The sequence below is a fragment of the Carlito syrichta genome, unplaced genomic scaffold (genome assembly GCF_000164805.1).
Source record: "Carlito syrichta isolate Samal-C Ts95f unplaced genomic scaffold, Tarsius_syrichta-2.0.1 Scaffold287975, whole genome shotgun sequence".
Taxonomy (NCBI): Eukaryota; Metazoa; Chordata; class Mammalia; order Primates; family Tarsiidae; genus Carlito; species Carlito syrichta.
The window spans coordinates 45,213-69,467 of record NW_007232071.1 but is presented as its reverse complement, the minus strand read 5'-3'; the positions used below and the strand labels follow the sequence as shown (position 1 = coordinate 69,467).

The window sequence follows — 24,255 nt, the reverse complement described above, 5'->3', positions numbered from 1 at the left end:
AGAGTTAAAAGGTACACACCCTCACCATCCTGAAAATGGTAAAGGAGGTTGGTAAATTAGAAATAAACAGGTGACCGGAATCTACCTGACAAGAGGGAATCTTGCTTAGAATGTGAACATCCCAACAGGATCTCATATTTCTACTCCCATAGAGTATAAAAAGGATTGATGTGACATTTATTTATTTATGAGACAGGGTCTCACTGCATTGCCCAGGGTGGAGTGCAGTGATCATAGCTCACTGCAGTCTCAAACAATCCTCCTGCCTCAGTCTCCCAAGTAGCTCGATTACAGGCACACATTACCATGCCCAGAAAGACTATGGGATTCTCTTACGTTGGTGAGTGGCAACTACTCAGACCAATTAAAGGAGATACCACTGTTTTGAGAAGCAATTACTTGAGGTGCCCTTTGTTTATGGCACAGTGGTCCTCAATCCTGACTGCAAAGGCCAATGGCCCTTTAAAAGCCCTGCAGGTGATTCTGATGCGCTACCAGCCAGGTGAAGAGCTTCTGGTCTCAACTGTGGTTTTCGAACAGTGGCCCAGAGAGGTGAATTATTTGGGATCCATGGATTTCTACTGACTTGGTGACTGGCTCTTCTAAACAAATGACTGAAGGGTCTACAAGTGGCTACATTTAATTCATAGCCTCAGAGATGCAGAGAAGACCCTGCAGCCTCACATCACATTTGGGTTGTCTCCCAAGTGCTGAGATTCTCCTTCAGAATTCATCATTAGCATAATTCAGATTGCCTCCAGCCCTCTGTCTCAATGAGCTGTAGTAGGGTTTCAGGAGTTCTGGCATTCATCCTAGGAATTCTGTTTTAATGTAGGCTATGCTATGATTAAAAATTGTAAACATATATCTACATGTAAATATAAATATCAAAATAAATTGAAGATATATCTACATATAAATATAAAATAAATATACATGTTACAACTTCTACTAAATATAGGAGTTTCTATTTGGGGACAATTTTGTTCCGTTTCTTATCAAGCTAATACAAGATACTTTGTTTGCACTTTGGATTATTCAACTTTGTTTAGCTAATAGAATACAAGAAAAAGGTTTACATTCGCAGAATGATTTTTGAACGCTAAATAATCATACCCAAATTAGAGCTCTTAGAGATCATACAGTCGGAGGTGAAAATGCAAATTCCCCAAGACTACGTGCTTGCTTTTCATAAAATGTGTGCCAAACTAGATTTTTCTTAACCCAGTTGAGCTCTGTATTTAGTATGCAAGGGTACAGATACCATATTGATCTAACACAGACACAGAGTACCTAGATCAGTTCCATACCTCGCTGAATGTGGGCATTCGGTTAACTGCTTTTTGATGGCAAGGCCACATTGGATTATGAAATTTCCCAGGAAAAAACTGAGCCAGGCATAAGGTAGGGAAGTCAGGTTAGTTGAAGGATTTTTCTTCCCCCACCCCCATGCCTGACAGGAGAGGTAAGGGAGGCAGTCAGTCACTGGCCGTGCAGAGGGAGCAGTGAGGGACTCGGCATGCACTCAATCTCTCTGTAGGATACCTGACCAAGTCTCAGTCCAGCCAAAGCTTCGGGGCCGAGGGTCAAAGCGAGAACAAAGAAAGAACCAACACTGAGGAATCCACATGCAAGAGAGCGAGGGGCAGCTTTATATGAGTGCTGAAGATGAAACAATACTTTACCGACTCTAGACATGAGCTGACAGAAGGGCTAGATGAACAGAAAAGAATCAGTGAGTGGAGGATACTTAAAGGGGTAACCCACAGAGGTCTGAGAGGACAACTTACCTTTTCGTCTGAGAAAACAGATGGCCGTGGGCTAGATGCATCTTGAACAAGGTCAATAAACATGGGGTCAAATGGGGTCATCTCATTTTTTGTACCTGCAGTTGGAGAGCATGGAAGACCAACTGCATGCACGTGCTAAAACGGGGTGCGACAGAATCTTTAAACGGGTTCCAATTAAGAAAGTGAGTATGTCCCTTAGCTTAGCCTTAACATTGTCATGGAGATCAAGTTCACACCAGTACCAAAAAAATCTGTTAAACTCAGGCCCCGGAGCCAATTCCTAGGAAACAGAAACAAATGCCATTTTGAAGGGGAAGCATCTGTCCATTACTAACCTTTAATCGTGCCACAAAGTGCGTCGCCACACTGAGTTCAGAGGCTGGGTTCCCAAGGATGATCTCAAACCGATACTGCAGACCCAGCTTGTCGCGCACCTCCTGCAGCCGCTCCTTGGCCAGCATTGCTAGCTGCACCGAGGGCACCCTGATGATGAGCATGTGTCCCCTCCCACTCTTGTTCTTTCCTGGGGAGCTGATGAGGTCATCCATCATGCTGAGAGTTTCCGGTGTGCTGTGGTCTCGGAGGGATGCCATGGTGGTGAGAGCCATCAGAGCTTCGGAGTACTGCTGGATGAGCAGGTAGCAGCGGACGACCATGCTGTGCAGTCTGGGGTACCTTCAACAGAACACAAGGAACTAGCACTCAGGCAGCAGCTGGGGACAGCAAGGTCTGCGCAGTAAGAACGCAGGTCAGGAAGGACAGGGAAGGGGTGACTGATCAGCGGTGGGGCCTTAGCTCCAGAATGGCCTTGGATCCCACATCACTGGAGGGAGAAGTTGAGCTTCTAAAACATGAACCAATCTGCTTGGGTAAATACAGCACATTAACGAGGTTTAGGGATGGTCGAGTGACCCTGGCTTCTCAAGGCGTGGTTTGTGGACCAGCAGCAACAGCAGCGGCACCTGGGAGTTTGTTAGAAATGCCAACCTCCCCACCTCAAACGTACTGAATCAGAATCTGCAGCTTAACAAGACACCCAGGAGAGATGTGTGTACGGTAAGTTTTGAGATATGCTGGTGTATTCAGGTTAATTATTGACAGAATCATAATGGATAATCCCTGGATTTTTACCTCTTGCTGGGCAGCACTGGGTTAGAATGGCAGTGTGTCAGCTCATTTCTCTGATACTTAAGATTACAGTAAAGGGGCCAGGCACGATGTTTCAAGCCTGTAATCCTAGCACTTTGTGAGGCCAAGGAGAGGGGGTTGCCTGAGCCAAAGGGTTCAAGACCCGCCTGGGCAACTTGGCGAGACCTCATCTCTGCAATAAATAAAAAAAAAATTAGCCAGGCGTGGTAGTGTGTGCCTGTAGTTCCAGCTACTTGGAAGGCTGAGGCAGAAGGATTGCCTGAGCCCAACAGGCCATCACTGGGTTGGCCATGAGCGTGCTGTTGCACTCTAGCCTGGGCGACGGAGTGAGAGTCCAACTCAAAAAACCAAAAAAATTACAGTAAAGGAAACTGAGACATTAGTGTAATATCTGTGGAGTATCACCCACAAAAGGGATAGTTATTATTGCTATTTTTTTTGAGTTGGGGGTCTCTCTGTTGGCCCAGCTGGAGTACAGTCGCACAATCCTGGCTTATCACAGCCTCGACCTCCTGGGTTCATCCTTTTGCCTTAGCCTCCTGAGTAGTTGAGACTAAAGACATGCACCACCACATCTGGCTAATTTTTGGAAAAAAAAAATTTTGTAGAAAAGAAGTCTCACTATGTTGTCTAGGCTGGATCTGAACTCTTGAGCTCGCATGGTTGTCTCACCTTGGCCTCCTGAAGTGCTGAGACTACAGGCATGAGCCACTGTGCTCAGCCTATTATTACTAATTTAAGGGCAGCCTCAGAGATAGCAATAACTCATCTTCCCATAAACTGTTCATTGGTACTGGAGAAAACTTGGAGCTGACTGAAGAAATAGCACCTCCCAGTGGTATAGCCTCATCACCTGAGAATCTCTTTAGTCAAGGACGCCAAGCAAATCTGAGCCTGGTAGCAACAGTCTTGGTACCATTCTCTCCCCTGCCTGGACAGTTAGGTAAGAGGATCACTTTGTTCAAATGGGCAGCTTTTGCAATTACAGAGCAGGTAGAAAATCTCTCATGTCTGTGCTATTCCTCAGAAAGCCAGGCCTGATGACAAAATGGGTACAAAGGACCCATTTGCAGGCATGAGAAGTTGCTTGTCAAGTAGTAGGCTGTCTATGGCCATACCACCCTAAATGCACTCGATCTTGTCTGATCTTGGAAGACAGTAGGTGCTGGCAAAGCCCGGTTGGCTAGGGTTCTCATGGAGCCTGGTAAAATGAGACTGGGCCTGTGTGTTTTCTTTCTGGTTGCCAGCTGGTTGCATGTGCATGTCCAGTAGCTGAGTAGGCTAATGAGATATCTCACCTTTGTAATACTTTATAATTCTATTTAAAATACAGGTGGTCTCCCAGCCTTGCACAGAAAAGCCCAGGGTCAGGTACTAATTACGATCATCAAATGAAGAGTTCACAGATACTTTTGATATCTTTTGGAGCTGGAAAGGGCTACAGATGCCCTGCATTCTAATCACCCTGCCTTGTCCTAGAAGGACAATGAGTTAAGGAGCAGAAAGAAATTCAGACACTTGTCCCAGATATACCACTGCTCAGAGACAAAGCTAGGTTTAGATTTCATCTGGGTCTCTAACAATGTCTTCACACATTGCAAGGATTTAGTAGGTTGGAGAAAAGTGAAATCCTTCAGTTTGGTCAGTCTTGCACTGGTCTCTTCAGGTGTTCAATAAATCATAGCTATTATTAGCCTGGGTGACTGGATTGGAGGAAGTAAGCATAGATGATTTATGTTTAAAACTTCATGTTTTTTGGGGGGGGGCCATGTAGAAAAGCCAGAGTTAGAATAAATGGTAACTTTGAAATACAGGCGTTTAAATCTCACTCTGAAAAAATTATGAAGTTCCCAATCCATTAGGTTTATATTAAACTATAATTATAGTTTTGTAAGTGCTAAAAAAGTTGTAGTAGAACTTATTGGGATTATCCTTTAAATGATAAGATATGAAACTCTGAATGATGTTACTGGGGAAAAAATAGATATATTCCAAGCTGGTGGACAAGATGGGAAATTGGGAAACATTTAAAGGGGAGACTCATGGAATGGTTTTGGAAGTTCACATGTACTGTGACAGGATTAATGTCACAGAGTCAGTTAAGACTCCTCAAATCCAACAGCTATGACAATATCAAATCCAACTCTGGGTCTTTCCTGAGGCAGCGCTGTGACTCGCTGGATAGGATGCAATCACATGTCCTCATTTTAACTTCTCTTTCTTTTTCTTTTTCCTTTTTTTTTTTTGAGTTGGAGTCTCACTCTGTCGCCCAGATTGGAGTGCAGTGGCCACTCCTGGCCACCGCAGCCTCGACCTGCTGGGCTCCGGCGATCCTTCTGCCTCAGCCTTCCAAGTAGCTGGAACTACAGGCGGACGCTACCATGCCCGGCTAATTTTTTTATTTATTGTAGAGATGAGGTCTCGCCAAGTTGCCCAGGCGGGTCTCAAAGCCGCAGGCTCAGGCAATCCACTCACCTCAGCCTCCCAAAGGCGCAGGATTACAGGCTGAGCCACTGAGCCCGGCTCTTTCTTTTTCTTAGCAAAATTGTAGGGCAGGTTGTTAAGTAGATGGCTTGTGATCAACTGGAGCCAGTTTTAAGAACTAGAGCTACTAAAAATTAGACTGTCTCATAAGCTAGAGCTCAAATGCCTCATGGTTGGATGGTCAAACATGCATATTGTGGCAGAAGGCGCAGAGGAACCTCCACTAGGATGAGTCATTCCTGATGTTTCTACCTAGGCGTGGAGTCTATGAGTCAAGGTTGGAGAGGAAAAAATTCTTTCAGAGTTTGATCTAGAGTTGGAGAAGAAAAAAAAAAGGAAGGGAAGACAGAAAAGTCATGATCCTTTATCACTAAGTCTGGGTCCTGGACGAGGCACCCTAAGAACTGAACTCACTTTAATTATCTGATTATTCCTTTAATTTTCTCTTGTGTATATTACAAATATCTCATAGTAAAGTTTAATTTTTACTGAGTCATCTCAGGGCACTTGCCTGTGGCGACCGAGTGGAAAAGAGGGAAAATTGTAAAAGTCTGAGGTGTGTAGGGTTGGGGAGGCCAGAGCTCAGAGGACTGGTCCTTAATAAGCAAATCCCTCTCCACCCTTTTAATCTCCTGGTGGTAGCAGCAAAGTATGATGAAGATGCCTCAGGGTGAGTGGCACTGCCTCCCACTCTGGACTACTGTTCTCCTTTATTGGTCTTGGACGGTCCTGTAAAACCCACAGGAACAGAAGGTCGTCTTGGGAAAGAATGGGTTTATTTGGCCTTTGCATGTCATCTGCAAGGGCTCTACCAAGCTCCCCGTGGCACTGACACAAAAGGCTTTTGGTTATTTTAGATCTGCAAGCACAGCTAAAAGAAAGGGCAGAAGTCCTTATTTACCTCTCCAAGAGTGTGTTCACCATTTTTTCAAAAGTCTCGTCACATCTCAGAAGTGGGCTTGTGATCCCCCACTGCAGAGACTTGCTGTACTCATTCAAGCCGAAGTACAGCTTCTCCTCGCAGCCCACGTCCTCCTGATTCAAAATACAGAGCAAAAAGCCGATGAGGACAGAATACTGCGAATCCTGTTTGCTAGAGGGGTGGGGAGGTGGGAAAATCCATAGAAGTTATTTCCTGACAGGGAGGGAAAATAAATTGTGTTTCATTATGTGTCACCAATTCTGCAGTCCAGTCTGAGGAACTGGCTGAAATTTCTTTTCACTTCAAACAAACTGAATATATGATTAGTGGAATGTTGACACACTCCTTTAAGGCAGATGGTAACTATGTTGATGGCTGTTTTCTTTTTCTTTTGTTCCAATATACAAGGTCAGATAGCTTTAATTCCCGTTCTTTCCTTGCTGAAAGCAGCTCTCTCTACTGAGACATACATGATTCACAGAACTCTCTGGAGACTGACTGACTCAACGCCTCTGTTACAGAAAACGTAAACTTTTCTGACATCACTTAGATAACTTTTAAAAGCAAATTTTATTTTCAAAAATGGAATATATACTTTTCTGCCTTCTTAAACAGAGCACATGGTATTTAATCTATTCCTTCTTAATGACTCAGTCATCACTATGAAAATGAATCCCTATTTTAGGATGGGACACCAGGATGCCCTGAGAGGATCCTGAGATGTGTGACAAGCTGCTTATCCTTAAACTGAGAAGCTCCAGAATATGAGATATGCTTTTTGAGTTCAGGCATCTGTTTTTGTTTATAGTTTTCGCATCTCTTTTCTACATTAATTTTTACAGTCATTTCTTCTTGCTGTCATGTGGCCTGTGCATTTTAGTCTCACTTTTATTTATTTATTGCGTATGGATATTCTTCCTTAAAGGCTCTTCAACACATTGTATAAAGGAAATAAGACAGCTTTAAGAAATATAATAAGATTAAAAATAAATTAGGCAATTGGAGGATAAAGAAAAGGGTAAGAGAAATAAGACTGGGCCAGGGATAAAGTTAGTATGCCCCACAATGCACGCCAGAAGCTTCTGCACACTTTGTTAGAAGTGAAGTAGGCTTCCGGTGGCAGGGTCAGGGGAAGGGGTGCAGGAACCATGTTGGGCTGGGAAGGTGGCAGGAAGAAGCCCCTGAAACCACCCAAGAAGGAGGCCGAGAAGATGGACAAGGAAGATACAGCTTTCAAGTGGAAACAAAAAGAGGAGCAGAAGAAACTCGAGGAGCTAAAAGCGAAGGCCACGGGGAAAGGCCCCCTGGCCACGGGTGGAATTAAGAAATCTGGCAAAAAGTAAGCTGTTCCTTCTTCCTAAAGCCATGATGACTCTTGATTCCATTCATATTTAAATATCTGTATTCCCTGACATAACTTCCTTTGCCACCTATAGCTAGAATGAGGTGTTGTCTTGAAGCCTGTTGTACATTTAAGAAGAAACTTTTATAAAAAGAACAAAAGGAGTGAGCTACAAATTTGGTTCTGAGCTTTTTAGTAGTCCGTCTAAAGAGAGAAACAATTGTATGAGTTATAAGGTCCATGAGATCACAATAAAGCATTATTAATTGGCAGCCTTTAATTATTTTAAGGCTCCCCAAACCAGTTAACCCTGCTTGTTGGAATAGAGTCTTGAGGGTAAACAGGCTTTATGAGAGTACTGGAGTGTGTTCTTATAGATACTGGAGACTTAGCACACAGATTGAATAACATATATTTCGATGGCTTAGAAGCCTTTGCTTGTTTCCTTCTGGGTTGAGCTATACTCTGGATAGCTGTCCAGTAAGTCATTTCAGGGGGAAATCATTCATCTATGTTTCCCTCTTCATCTGGACTGCAGACATCCAGTCTGGAAAAGCTTCATCTTGTGTGTATTTGGTCTTCACATGTTCTTCTCACTCTTGGCCCATTTCTTCTGGAAATCATCAGATCCTGCTCTGTGTCTGCTCCTTTTCTTGACATAGTGCTATAACCTGCTGAATAGGGTGCATCCAGCTGTCCTCATTTTCCCTCTCTTTTTTTTTCATAGCAAAATTATGGGACAGGTTGTTAAATAGATAACCTGAGGTCAGTTGGAGTCAGCATGGGTTTAAGAACTAGAGCTACTACAAATCAGAATTAGAAGTTAATAGTTTCTTCAGTCTGTTATGTTTGCATCAAACTATAATTTCTGTTACAAAAGATGTTGTAATAGAAGTGAATGGGACTATCCTTTAAAACACAAAATTTTGAAACTCTAAAGGACTTAACTCTAGAGATATGTTCCAAGTACCATACATCATATGACTTACTGAATCACTGTTTCTTTGGGGGAAAGTGTCCCTTCTCATAAAGAAGAAAAAAATGTCTCCCTCACCTGAAGGCTTCCCTCTCGGTGACCCTCACCTGTCGCCCTCTCTGGGCCTTTGCTGTGGTCTCTGCCTTTGTTCCAGCTACTCTCTGCTCTCCTGATGCTGTTCCCTGACAGGTCACCAAGGACTCCTGAGACCAACTCCAGTGGCATTGATTTGTCTGTCCTTGGACTCACTGCCCTCTCCACAGTTGTCTTTGTTATTTTCTTCCATGATTTTGTCCACATCAGCTGCTTCAGTGGTCATTGAGTGTGAAAACATATTTCAAGTCGACATCATCAAGCCCCAATCTGAACCCTAATTTTGCATTTGTGATGGTCTGCTCACCTCAGTCTTCACTTAGAGTCAGTATCATCTGCCCTATACAAAGCAAACTTCCTTCTGACTTATTTTCTCCAACTAAAGGCATCACCTAAAAATATTTCAGACTCTTCTGTCTCCCTGAATAACCAAATCCTGAAAATTCACCATGTCATCCTTGCTTTTTATTGCTAGGACCACCATTCTGATTCAGATGTTTGTTAATTCTAACCCGAGTGATCAGAAAAGACAGATCTCCTACTTCTGAATCACTTTGACTCAGCCTCTAGGTTGAATGAGCTGCCTTAAAAGGCTGCCTTTCAGTAGCTGCTAAAGTGGAACATATGCATACCCGACGACTCAGCAATTTCCCTCCTAGATACAGACCCAACAGAAATGCATGCATGTTTACTAAAAGATGTGCCGGAATGTTATGGCAGCACTATTTGAAATAGATGAAACAGACTGGATAAATGAATTGCGGTAGAGTCACACAATGTAAAACACACACAGAGCAATAAGAATGAATATTTTGCTGGGCACAGTGGCCAAAGCCTGTAATCCCAGTACTTTGGGAGGCTGAAGTGAGAGGATTGCCTGAGCCTGTAGGTTCGAGACCAGCCTGTGTAACACGGTGAGATCTCGTCTCTACGATAAATCAAAAAATTAGCCAGGCGTGGTAGCGCGCTCCTGTAGTTCTGGCTATTTGGAAGGCTGAGGCGGAAGGATTGCCTGAGCCCAGCAGGTCAAGGCTGCTGTGGCCGGGAGTGTGCCACTGCACTCCAGCCTGGGTGACAGAGTGAGATTCCAACTCAAAACAAAAAAGGAAGTCAGATACAAAAGAGTACATACTGCATGATTCCATTTGTATAATGTCATTACTGTGGTTTAGAAGGCCAGAATCATATTACTCTTTAGTGGGAGTGCCTGGAAGGGACACAGGACTACTGGGGTGGTGGTAATGTTTGTTTCTTAGTCTGAGCGCTGGCCCCATGGTTGTGTTCAGTTTGTGAAAATTAATCAAGCTGTACATTTACATTGTTAATGTTTAAAAATAAATATGCATATTCTAATAACACTATATCCTTGCTGCCTATGTAATACCCGAAAAATGCCCGCTGCTTCCTCCTCTGTGTCCCTGCCCACACCATCTGCTGTCTAGACTGTCTCCCCCAGCCACCAATCCCTGCCAGTCCTTCCCGTCTTTTTTTTTTTTTTTTTTGAGTTGGAGTCTCACTCCTTCACCCAGGCTGGAGTGCAGTGGCATGCATGCTCACAATCATCCTAGCATTGACCTTCTGGGCTCCAGCGATCCTTCTACCTCAGTCTTCCGAGTAGTTGAAACTACAGATGTGCACTACCATGCCCGGCTATTTTTAATTTTATTGTAGAGATGAGGTCTCACCAAGTTGCCCAGACTGGTCTTGAACCAGTGGGCAATCCACTCTCCTTGGCCTCCCAAAGTGCTGGGAATACAGGCTGAGCCACCAAGCCCAGTCCTTCCTGTTTTTCAAGGGTCATCCTCAGCACCCTCTCCTGCATGCAGCCTTTCCTGGTCCTCTCAAATGGATGTGACTTTGACCTCATCTCAATTCCCAGTGTATTTTTATATTTTGAAATTGTCTTATTCTACTTTGGATAATAGTGATCTTGATACGTACTTTGCTTTTTCCTTCAAACCACGTGTTTTCTATGTGTTCTGTGAAAGATACAACAAGTGACAAGGGCTCAATAATACTTTTCAAATGGAATTACTTTGCTTTTCCTGATTATTCCTCCTGTAGGACATTGGCTTCATGATAACTAAAGAAGGCTAATTGTTAGGAGCTTCTCCCCTACACTTAGAAAGTTGTCATAAATTAGAGTCAATGTTTTTTTCCTTTTTTCCTGTTGGTCTCAATTTCAGAGATGACTTTCCTTTAATTACAGAAGAGTAGAATAACTCCCCACCCCTCAATTTTGAATAAATTCTTGATATCATATCTTTAATCCCAAAGTACTTCACTAGATATCTCTAAGGTAAGCATCTTTTTTTGAAATGTAACCAAAAAAAATGTGGCTCAGCCTGTAATCCCAACACTTTGGGAGCCTGTGGGTTTGAGACCTGCCCCGGGCAACTTGGCAAGACCTCGTCTCTACAATAAATAAAAAATTAGCCGCGCATGGTAGCTCGCGCCTGTAGTTCCAGCTACTTGAAAGTCTGAGGCAGAAGGATCGCTGGAGTCCAGCAGGTTGACACCGGGGTGGCCATGAGTGTGCCACTGCACTCCAGCCTGGGTGACAGAGTGAGACTCCAACTCAAAAAAAAAAAAAAAAAAAAAGGACTGTAACCACAATACTATTATTAAACCAAAAAAGGTTAACCATGCTCATAGGAATGACTATTAAGGAAAATTATTTTAAGCCTATTTCTCTATTATTTCACGTCAGAAAATAAAGGGCAGAAGCTATTTGTCCTCCCTGTCACTGGGGTGTGGGGTGTGATCCCTTCTGGAAGAGACTGAGCAAACAAACAAGAATAGTTCTCTCCCCACCCCAACAGTTACATTGAAACTTAGCAAGCAATAGGAGAACAATGTTGGATTAAAAAAATAACTGCTCTTTCCATGTGTACTGGCAATCCCGCTCTGTGTCCAAGCAACTCAGCAGCTGCTTGGGCTTTCCACAGGCTCACTCTGTTCCACGGAGGCAGAGCGACAGTGGTAGCTCTCTTATCTCATCGCTAACCCAATGAATGGATGGTGCTGGTGTGGAGAAGAGCACATGACAGCGAAGCTCAAAGCAATCTCTAGTGACAGTGAACACACTGAGACAGTTCTCAGAAGGGGGGACTGTTGATGCCAACACAATTCAAGGCCCTGAGCTTTCTGATGGCAAAGATGCTTGAAGATGGGAGCCCAAAGTAAAGGGGAATATACTTACTTCATGATAGACTGAAAGGCACTAAGTTGATGAGTAAATATCAGTCTTATGTAAGAAATTTCTGGTATTTTTTTTAACTTAAATATGCTTATTTTTTAATATCCAATGTGTTCAATATTTTAAATGAAAAATCCATTGCTTAATGGCCAATCTTTACGATTTTTATAAATTGCTTATTTATTTTCATGGGTTGCATATTTAGTATACAGTTTTTTGGCCATAGAAAATATGTTTCAAGTATTAGAAATTAGAGTATAATAATACTCTAATATAAAGACCTGGATGGATTCAGTGTTGAGATGTTTACTTTCAATACATTCAATGTTACTACTAAGTTCTTTAGAGTAACAGTGCCATCATCTCATTTTAATCAGAAGCCTGTGAGAACAGATTTTTTTCTTTTTTTGAGTTGGAGTCTCACTCTGTCGCCCAGACTGGAATGCAGTGGCTGCTCCCGGCCACCGCAGCCCCGACCTGCTGGGCTCCGGCAATCCTTCTGCCTCAGCCTTCCAAGTCGCTGGAACTACAGGCGCACGCTACCACACCCGGCTAATTTTTTGATTTATTGTAGAGATGAGGTCTCGCTGCCCAGGCGGGTCTCGAATCCGTGGGCTCAGGCAATCCACTCACCTCAGCCTCCCAAAGGCGTGGGATTACAGGCTGAGCCACCGAGCCCGGCTAGAACTGATTTTTTAAAAAATCCAGTTGCAGGGGGAGCACGAGTGAATTAAGTGATACATGTCATCAGACTAAAACATGACAAAGAGGCCATCAAAAAAGACAATTCAATTTCTAGGTCTCAGAGTGAAATTAATCACTTAAAGGCACAAAGATAATCCAAGATATTGATGATGGTTTCAGATAATATTACGTTTTTTTAAAAACTCTGTAGGATAGATAATTTTGTTCCTGCACGATAAGAGAAAAAAGAACCACCTAATAAAATTTATATAGGACATTATTCACTAGTTTTTAGTCTTATAATAATTGTGAATACATGGAACTTTTGTAAGATCAAACAGTATGAGGGGAGATAATTCCGAGAAAACCTGGAATTATCGTTTCGAGGGCAGGCCCCTTGTAGTACAAGTTTTCCCATTAGATAAGTGTTCTAGGAGCCCATCAGCATCAGTATGCGAGCTAGCACTGTTGTGGGAGGCTGTATTTGGCTGCAGTTAATTTTTGCGGGGGAGATTCTTTCAGTGTGTTTGCCCATGTCATGATGGGTGATTTACGAATGTACCTGCCGACACAGCACTGAGTGTTCAGCAATTTTTGACCAAAAGCGGCACGACCTCCATGCCTCACCCTCCCTAGACACCTGATCTCACCTCTAGTGAATTTTTTGGTTGTTGTTTCCCCAGATAAAAAAAGTCCTCAAAGGAAAATGTTTTGCCCATGGGGACAAGGTGAAACAAAACAAACAAAAAAAGGTAGAAGCACTAAAAGGCATCAAAATTGATGAGTTAATCTGTTTTGAACAGTGGAAAAAGGGTCTTGATAGGGGTGTTGCATCAAATGGAGAGTATTTTGAAGGCACGTGAAGTTTAAACATGTAAGATTAAATCCACTATGTTTTAGAAATAAATTCTAGTTTTTTTGAGTCCCCCCCCCTTGTATGTTAGATAGGTTTCTGAACTCTTGTGTAAAACACTGTAAGATTTTGAACTCTTGTGAATATGGTCTTGAGCCATAACCATATTTTGTTACAAGGTCCTGGTCCTTGGGGAACTGGGAACATGACTGTGAATTATCCGAGAGGCGGCAAGAGACTCACCATAGTGTCCAGCTGTATCCAGTGAACTTCATTGTTGGAACTGATTCGGGACTGTTGGGTCTGTAGAGTGTATGGGAAGGAGCTAACCTGGAGCACCAGGAGGTTGAAAGCTTCCAGAACTTCTCTGCAATTAATGACTCTATCAGCCAGTCCATGACTGGGTTCACCATGGGACAAAGAGCCGGAAATGACACTGTGGAAATATTGAAAGTCACATTGACACCTCCTCATTTAACCAATTGGATGTAGAATCAGACACCAGCATGGAGATAATGTTTCAGTTCTTATTTTTCTAGTTCTTTTGAGAGCAGGAGTAGAAACAATCCAAATCTGATTTGAAAGAGAAGAAATTTATGCTCCTTGTTTTTAGACAGATTTCAGAGTATGTATCCCCCTTTTCAGTCCCAAATATACCTCAAAATGCAAACTCAGTTATCCAGGCTAAGGCTATTTAAATATGTCATTGACATGGATCACTTTATAATCATGTATTGCTTAATGGATGGATGCTTTCTGAGAAATGTGTCATGAGGCGATTTTGTCATTGTGTGAGTATCATAGAATGTGCTTACACAAACCTAGATGGCATAGCCTACTATACACATAGGCTACATGGTGTATAGCCTGTTGCTCCTAGGCTACAAAGCTGTACAGCACATTACTATACCGAATATTGTGGCAATCATAACACAATGGCAAGTATTTGTGTATCTAAACACAACTAAACACAAAGGGTATAGTAACAACACATTATCACCAGGGACCACTGTTATATATGTTGACTGAAAGCATCATTATGCAGCACCTCATTGTACTTTGAAAGATCCCCTGAAGAAGGGAGCATCTCCGTCAAAACATGATGTTTAATAATTTAACCTTGTAATCACCCTCAAGAGGCCCCGAAGCAGGAGGGCTCCCCACTGTGTTAATACTATGGTTCTTCCTCATCTCTACAATAGACTGTGAGGAGGGCCTCATACCCTCACTCCTCATGACCAAGACTTTCATCTCTGAATCTTTTTCCGTTCTGTTTACTTTGGATGTACCAGGTTGCTCTGTAACCTCAAAACCACATTTTTTGGGTCAAAATCATCATCATCATCAACATCATTTGATGCCCTGTGAAGGTAAATAGTGAGAGATCCAATATGTATCCTCAGAAATATTGCCCCACATGTTCGAGGACAAGGTGTATGAGGTCAGGGAGCTATTTCTGCTCACAGAACTCTAGCAGCAACTGAACAGATGTGAGCAAATTTATTTTCCCTCCCTCCCTTCCTTTTTTCCCTTCTTTTCTTCAAAATCTAACTAGCTATGTAAAATCTTATTCATACCTCTGTATAGCCCTAGATTTCAGATTGTGGAGTATGAAGCACATTCTGGCTTTTCAACATGTGCTTCTACAATTCTGACATTTCTACCACAAACCAAAAACACTTCCAGATTCCTAATCTCAGTGTCTCCTGGAGAAAAGAAAGTCTATACATGATGATACCCGAAATTTCTCTCCCCTCTACATGGTGAGGACAAACCACAATGTGTAAATCTGGACTATTTGCCCTGCCCCTTAAAAACCATTTGCCTTTTTAGTCCACAAAAGCAAAGATACCCCCTACCAGATAATTACTATAATTTGATCTCAGAACAAAGTGGCTTCATTATTCCACATTTACTGCTCTTTTGCTAAAAGTCCATCCAAGAAATATGATATTCTGGTGTTTAAACGTCATTAAAGTGGCATCTCTACTGCTTTTAAAGATCAGAGGGAACACAGAAAGGCAAGAAAGAGAGAAGAAATATTGGGAGAGGAAAGAAGAGAAGTGAAGGAAAAATGAAAAGAACTGGGGAGGAGGTAGAGAGAGGGAAGCCATCCCCTTTACATCCCCACTGCCTCCCTTTTTCTGAAGCAGCTGAGTTCTACAATGCTCTTCGGACAGTATTTTTAGTTAGAATTTCTAAATTCATCCACAAAATAGTTAAAATAAAACCAACATTAAGTTGATAAGAAAAGTCAAGGAAGCAAGAAAAGGGTAAGAAAAAGTTACCAGTAAGAAGGTGCCAAACACTTCAGGGTCCCTGAGCTTTCAAATCATCACCTTTAAAATAGTTTGTTATGTAACAATTACTGCTGTAGAAGAAAGATTGTATTTGCTCACTCTGAAGCAATCACCTCGTTAGTTCCACGTGGGAGTTGTCATGAACTAGCACAAACAGTGTGTATGGGTTCTGTTTCACCCTCCTCATAAAAACTTCAAACTTGGTTTGAATCTCATTGTCTAGACGAACAACATATTTCTCTGCTCTCTGATGAGCTGTCCCGTTTTCCTCCAGACCCAAGTCTACAAGGACACCTGTGAAAAAGAAAAAAGAATTAATCTTTTCACACACACACACACACACACACACACACACACACGTATGTATACAAGTGAGATAAACTTTAAGTTCACTGTCAGCTGATACTGGTTAAACCATATAAAAATATTTACAGACAGATATTTTTTCTTTTTCATATTCCCTACCATAATTTTGAGGTGGAAATATTAGATATCCTTTTCTTTGTAACATCCCACTCCACCTCCTATACCTGACACAGATAACAATAGGGAACATTCTGACACATGAAGTAAAAGCAGTTGAACAATGAAATCACTGTTTAGTTCAATTCTATTTGTATGTAAAGTGCTGTTGCTAATAGCTACTGCAGGCCACTTGGAAATAATTAAGCTTTGGGCTACAGTTCTTGAACAAATTAATGTAACTGTATAAACCTTTCTTATTCCAAATTTAACAAAAAACAAAACACATATATAAGAAAAAGGAAAATATAACATGATGTTCAAAGATATCACATTAGATTGTGAGCATTTGAAGGTAGTGTTTTACTCTTTTTTTTTTTTGAGTCGGACTGGAGTGCAGTGGCTGCTCCCGGCCACCGCAGCCTCACCTGCTGGGCTCCGGCGATCCTTCCGCCTCAGCCTTCCGAGTAGCCGGAATTACAGGCATGCGCTACCACACCCGGCTGATTTTTTGATTTATTGTAGAGATGAAGTCTCGCTGCCCAGGCGGGTCTCGAACCCGCGGGCTCAGGCAATCCACTCACCTCAGCCTCCCAAAGGCGCGGGATTACAGGCTGAGCCACCGAGCCTGGCTGTTTTACTCATTTTTATACAGTGACAGTCTTGTTTGGTATCTATAGCATAGGAAACCCCCATAAATGTTGAACTTATGTACCAATTTAATAAAATGAACTTAATGATTACTGTATTCTCAAAATGTTAGAAATTATAAACTTTATTACTGTATCATTATCTTAGTCTATAATAAAATTACTTCCACCTACAGACATCTAACATAATTCTAGGACTGGACACAGTGGTTCATGCTTTGGGAGGCTGAGGCAGGTGGATTACTTGAGGCCAGGAGTTTGAGACCAGCCTGGACAACATAGCAAGATCCTGTCTCTACAAATTTGTGTGTGTGTGTGTGTGTTGGCGTCTCACTCCATCACCCAGGCTGGAATGCAGTGGCACGCTCATGGCTACCCCAGCGTCGACCTGCTGGGTTCAGGCGATCTTTCCACCTCAGCCTTCCAAGGAGCCAGAACTACAGGTGCATGCTACCATGCCCAGGTAATTTTTTTGATTTATTGTACAGATGAGGTCTCACTAAGTTGTTCAGGCTGTTTTTGAACCCAGGTGCTCAGGCAATTCCCCTCACCTTGGCCTCCCAAAGTGCTGGGATTACAGGCTTGAGCCACCGTGCCTAGCCTACAAAAATTTTTTTAAAAATTAGCCTGGTATGGTGGTGTGCACCTGTAGTCCCAGCTACTTGGGATACTGAAGCAGGAGGATCGCTTGAGCCCAGGAGTTGAAAGCAGCAGTGAGCTATGATCATGCCACTGTACTCTAGCCTGGACAAAAGAGTGATACTCTAGCTCTATTAAAACTAAATAAACAAAATAAAATAGTTTTAGGCACATGAAACTGTTGCTGGGATAATTAATTAAAACAGCAAACCTTCCTCTAAATGAAGAGACTTTCATGAATTTTGTTGACTTAATTTTGTTTATCTAGCTTTCCTTTTTAATACAGAATCAGCTCAATGAACAACTACGTGCAACTTACTAATAGCCCTAAATGGTAGAAAAGAAAAAAGGAAAAATGTTTTATCATATGAAAAACTTTTTATGCCAGAAAAGGTAGAATAAAAAGTAAGTTTGCTTTCAAGCATTTTTCATTAGGAGCCTTTACTTAGAGATTGTTTTCAAGGTCCACTCAAACATAGTCACATCTTATTGGGGATGTTTCTAAAAAGCAATCACACATTTAATTTGGCAGGTACTGTGATCATTTTGAAAGTGGATGGCCTAGAACACCCACTCAACATTTGATATTTATTGATCATCTACTATGTATCAGGTGCTATATCAGGTAGTGTGCTAGGCCTGGGGATTAAGAGAAGAATTGGACAAAGGTCTTAATTTCATGGAGCTTGTCAGAGAAGATGGATAATTTTGACAACTGTCATGATAGAGACAAGATACTATAGGATAGAGAAGGCCAGCAGAAGCACAGAGAGAAGACCTACTTGGTCTCCAGGGGTGACTGTTTCTTCTCCTGCTAAATGGGGAGAGTAGTACCAGGTGAGAATTCGTCTTCCTTCCTTCCTCCTTCCTTTCTTCCTTCCTTCCTCCTTCCTTTCCTTTCCGTTCCTTTCCTCCTTCCTTCCTTCCTCCTCTCCTCTCCTCTCCTTTCCTCCATGTGGGAGTGCAGTGCCATGCTCACTGCCACCAAAGCCTCAACCTGCTGGGCTCAGGTGATTCTTCTGCCGCAGGCTTCCAACTAGCTGGAACCACAGGCATATGCCACCATGCCCAGCTAATTTTTTGATTTATTGTAGAGACGAAGTCTCACTGAGTTTCCCAGGCTGGTCTTGAACCCCTGGGCTCAGGCAATCCTCTTGCCTGAGCCTCCAAAAGTACTGGGATTACAGGTGTGAGCCACTGCTCCTGGCAAATTAGTCTATATTTAATAAGTTTACCCTTGGGAAATTAGCAGTATGAGCTAAAAGATTATTAATCATTCATAAAGAGGAAAAAATATACCTTATAGAAAATTAAGAGTTAGATTCATTTCAAAACAAATAAAATAAACATGAATTGTGGCCTTTAAACTAAGATCAAGTATTAAGTCAGATTGTATACCTTTGACAGATCAATTTCATAATGCCCTTAATGGAAAAACAAAGTTCCAGGAATCTCAGAGGGTGTTTTCTTAGATATAACATCATGTACTAGTCTATAACTATGTAGCCAGCTGGCCCTGTGGCTACTTGATTGTTTTATTTCTGGCTCAGTGGCTCACATCTGTAATCCCAGGCATTTTTAATAGATCATCCTTACTTTTACATTTTGTTTTAGACTTACTATTACTTTTAGGTTTGTTTCTTTCCTGGTAATGAAAGTGATAGATAGTCATCTTGGAAAAACTGGAAGTATAGAGATACAGTAAAAGATGAAAAATTTATCCACAATTCTTTAACTCAAAATAAGCCACTGCTTACATTTTTATGCTTTCTTTCCTTTATGTGTGTGTATGTGTGTGTGTGTGTGTGTGTGTGTGTGTGTGTTTTCTATGCATATTATGCTGCCTGGCTCACATTTTGTAATCGTATATCCTGATTTTTTTTTTTTTTTAATAACTGTAAGGTAAGAAACAAAATGGGCAACTCCCTTGGGTCCCTTCCTGCTCTGGGAGCTTTTCTGTCCTCTCAGTAAATCCTACTTTCTCAAAAAAGAAAAAAAGAAACAAAACTATCATTATTCACATATAACATGTCTGTTATTGTAACACAAATGTGAATAAAGCAAGTGAGTTAATAATAATTTAGTAAATTTCATGAATTCAAAATCAGTTTATAAAAATTAGTTGCATTTCTATATACCAGCAGCAGTTAGGAAACTATTTTTAAAAAATCACTTATAATAACATAAAAAATATTACCTATCTAGAAATAAACCTTACAAAAGATATAATGACCTTTATGGTAGAAATTATAAAAGTATCAATAGTGTAAAAGAAGGTTGGGTGTGGTGACTCATACTTGTAATCCCAGCACTTTGGGAGCTGAGGCGAGAGGACTGTCTGAGCCCAGGAGTTTGAGACCAGCCTGGTGGTTTGAGACCTCATCTCTGCAATAAATAAAAAAATTAGCTGGGGGTGGTAGCACCCACCTGTAGTCCCAGCTACTTGGAAGGCTGAGGTGGAAGGATCACCTGAGCCCAGCAGGTTGAGGCTGAGGTAGCTGTGATTGTGCCACTGCACTCCAGCATGAGTACAGATTGAAACTCCAATTTTTAAAAAAAAGTGTGAAAGAACTAACTAGATTTACAATATAAATTAAATTTTCCTCAAACTTATCTAGTGATTTAATGTAACAGCAATAAAAATTCTAACTTTTTTTTTTTACTGGAAAAATGTTTTTTACTGGAAAAATGTTTGACCAAGAAGCGTCAAGACAGTTCTGAAGTAGAAAAGATAGGAGAGATTTGACTCAGTAGAGCTTAAGAATTAGAACTGTTAATAAGAGAGTGGTTTGGGCATGGGGTTAGAACCTAGATACAAAATCCATACCTTATAGTGTTAAACTGGAATTGGCGGTATCAATATGAACTCATTTTTTTAAACATAGACAGATATATGAATAAAGAGGCATATGTGTATGTGTGCACACATGGGATAATATACATATATACAATTTCCTCGCTCTGTCTGCTGCATGGGCCTAGAGCAATAAGCACACTCAATGCCCAGAATTTGGTTTCTGAACACCATTCTTCAGTAAAAAGAAACAGAATTTCATGACCAGGCTCAGTGGCTCATACCTGTAATTTCAGCACTTTGGGAGGCTGAGGCAGGAAGATTGTTTGTGCCCAGGAGTTCAAGATCAGCCTAAGCAACATAGCGAGATCTTGTCTCTACCAAAAAAAAAAAAAAAATTAGGTGGCTGAGGTCTGTAGTCCAAGCTACTCAGGGACTGAGGTCAGGGCTATGGTGAGCCATGATCATGCTACTGTACTCCAGCCTGGGTGACACAGTGAGACCCTGACTTAAAAAAAAAAAAGGAAACAATTTCTTGAAAAATATTTTAAACTCAGGGTTGCAGGGAAATAAAAAATAACCCTGTAATGTTTTGTGGTTCCAGAAAATAAGGAAGTAGATGGTGACATGTTTACAAAACACAAAAGCCCTGCCTGAAGGAGCTTCCAATGGTCAAAGCTGGAAAATTTGAGCAAAAAAATTTAATAATCATAGTGTCACAAATAACCCATAGAATAAAATAAATATCCATGAACTCTACTTATAAATATATATAAGCAGCTTTCTCTTACAGAATTCAATTAATAAGCTCCTACTAGTAAATGTAGGAAAAATGATAGAAATGTAAAATCACCATTTTATAAATACCAAAAAAATTTCAGGCAAGATCTACTGATGGAGGCTAAAATTAGTGGTTGAAAGCTTGAGGAGAAACAGAATTATTAGCATGACTCAAAGATTTTAAATCAATTACAAAGAGGAAAATAATAATTTTGCAATGGAAAAACCTGGCAGACACAGCTGAATCAAGTGATCAAGGTTAACATCACTAAATAATAAAACATGTTAACATCATGTACTCCGTGACAAAATGGTGCTGAGGACACAATATTGCTTTTGTGGTTTCTTTGCCAAAATCTATCTCAATCTGAATGTGAAAAACGTAAACATTTTCAAATTTAGAGGTGTTATACAAAACAATTGACTACTATTCACTTAAAGTCATGAAAAACAAGAAAAGACTAAAGAAACTTCACAGACTGGAGGAGATGAAGAAGACATAACTGAGTTCAATGAGGGATCCTGGATTGGAACTTGGAACAGGAAAATGTCATAAGAGAAAGACTGATGAGGTATTGGTTAGTTAATAGTATCCATTCCAGCACTGATTTCCTGCTGTAATAATTATAGTATGGTTACATAAGTTGTTAACTTTTAAGAGAAGCTGAGTAGCCAGGTGTGGAGGCTCACATCTGTAATCCCAGCACTTTGGGAGGCAGGAGGTGAGAGGACTGCCTGAGTCCAGGGGTTCAAGACCAGCCTGGGCAACTTGGTGAGACCTTGTCTCTGCAATAAATAAAAAAATTAGCTGGGTGTGGTAGTGCACACTGGTGGTTTCAGCTATTGGAAGGTTGAGACAGAAGGATTGTCTGAGCCCAGCCAGGTTGAGTTGTGGTGGTTGTGAGTGTGCCACTGCACTCCAGCCTGGGTGACAGAGTGAGACTGTCTTAAAAAAAAAAAAAATTGAGTGACAGTTAATTCTCAACTATTTTTTAGCAGTGTTTTACTGATATATGATGTACACACAATTCACCCACTTGTAGTGTACAATTCACAGAGTTGGACAACAATCACTCCACCCAATTTAGAGCATTTTTGTCACCTCCAAATGAAAACTGATACCCTTTAACCATCACCCCTTAATATATCCTCAATCCTAGGCAATCATAAACTACTTTAAGTCTATCTCTATAAATTTGCTTATTCAGGACATTTTAAAGTGGAATTATACAATATGCAATCTTGTGTGGTTGGTTTCTTCTACTTGGAATGATGTTTTCAAGTATCATCCATCTTTTAGCATGTACTTATACTTAATTTCTTTTATTGATAATATTCCATTGTATGGATATGCCACATTTCATGTATCTGGTCATCACTTGATGGATATTTGGGTGTTTTCTACTTTCTGACTACTATGAATAGGCCTACTGTGAACATTTGTGTGCACATATGTTTTCATACCTTGTGGTGGAACTGCTGGATCATAAGGTAACTCTATGTTTAACCACTTGAGCAACTGCCAGACGTTTTTCTAAAGTGACTGTGTCATTTTCCATTCCCTTCAGCAGTGTATGAGGTTCCGATTTCTCCACATATTTGACAACTGTTATTCTTTTTTATTACAGCCATCCTAGTGGGGTGTATAGTAGTACCTCATTGTGGTTTTGATTTGCATTTCTCTAAAGGCTAATGATGTTTGAGCATCTTTTCATGTGCTTACTGACCATTCATATAACTCTGTTGGATAAATCCTTATCAGATTCTTTACTCATATCTTAATTAAGCTATTTGTCTTTTGATTACTGAGTTGTAATAAGGCTTTAAATATTGTAGGTGTAATCGCTTATCAGATACATGACTTCCAAATAGTTTCTCCCATTCTGTGAGTTTTCTTTTTGCTTTCTTGATGGTGATCTTTGAAGCACATTTTAATTTTGATGCTGTCCAGTTATCTATTTATAAAAGTTTGTGATTTTGGTGTTATTTAAGAAATAAATAATTAATGATTAATCCCAGGTCACAAAGATGTACACATTTTCTTCTAAGCATTTTATAGTTTTACTCTTACATTTAGGTCCTTGATCTACTTTGAGTTACTTTTTGTATGTGAGGTAGGAGTCCAGCTTCCTTATTTCCAATGTGGATATCCAGCTGTCTCAACACCATTTGTCGAAAAGTCTATTCTTTTTTGTTAAATTGTCTTGACACCCTGGCCAAAATCCAGTTGACCAGAAATGGGAGGTTTATTTCTGGACTCTCAGTTATAGCTCATCGATCTACATGTCTATCTTTATGTCAGTACCATCCTGTCTAGTTTACTCTAGCTTATGTCACTTACTATACATTAAAACGGGGAAGAGTCCCCCAACTTTGTTCTTCTTTTAAAGTATTGTTTGGGGTATTCTGGATCCCTCAAATTTCCATACGAATTTTAGGATCAGCTTGTAAATTTCTGCAAAGAAGCCAGCTTGGAACTCTGGTAGGGAATGTATTGAATCTGTAGGTCAATTTGGGGGAAAATTGCCATCTTTAAAATAAGCCTTCCAACTCACGAACATGGATGTCTTTTCGTTTATTTAGGCCTTCTTTAATTTCTTTCAACAATGTTTTATAATTTTAAAGTATAAACTTGGCACTTCTTTTGTCAAATTCATTCCTATATATTTCCTTTTTGATACTATCATAATTTAAATTTTCTTAATGTCATTTTCCAATCCCTTGTACTATTTTTGCAACTTTTGTATACCTAAAATTATTTTAAAATAAAATATTTTGGCTAGGCACAGTGGCTCATACCTGTAATCTCAACACTTTGGGAGGCTGAGGCGGGAGGATTGCTTGAGCCCAGGAATTCAAGACCAGCCTGGACAACATAGCAAGACCATGTCTCTACAAAAAATAAAAAAAAAAAAATTAGCCAGTTGTGGTTGCACATGCCTGTAGACCCAGTTAGTTGGGAGGCTGAGGCAAAAGGATTGCCTGAGCCCAGAATGTTGAGGCTGTGGCAAGCCGGGATCATGCCATTGCACTCCAGCATGGGCAACATTTTAAAAGAGTCATGACCATATCAAATAGTTGCAACTGATACATATACATTGCAGGTGGGAGTATAAGTATAACCACTTTGGAAACAAA

The 24,255-nt window shown here is 40.9% G+C and overlaps 1 protein-coding gene across 1 annotated transcript in view; it reads right to left on the bottom strand.

Annotated features, from left to right (window-relative positions):
* The window catches only part of GREB1L (growth regulation by estrogen in breast cancer 1 like), an 80,385-nt gene that overhangs the window by 29,273 nt on the left and 26,857 nt on the right, over nt 1–24,255 (bottom strand). Inside the window, exons 10-13 of the mRNA XM_021710051.1 lie at nt 15,906–16,086; nt 13,736–13,928; nt 6,325–6,458; nt 2,126–2,465 (exon numbers count right to left, since the gene is read on the bottom strand). Coding sequence (XP_021565726.1) covers nt 2,126–2,465; nt 6,325–6,458; nt 13,736–13,928; nt 15,906–16,086 — 848 coding nt within the window. The remainder of the gene's footprint in view (nt 1–2,125; nt 2,466–6,324; nt 6,459–13,735; nt 13,929–15,905; nt 16,087–24,255) is intronic.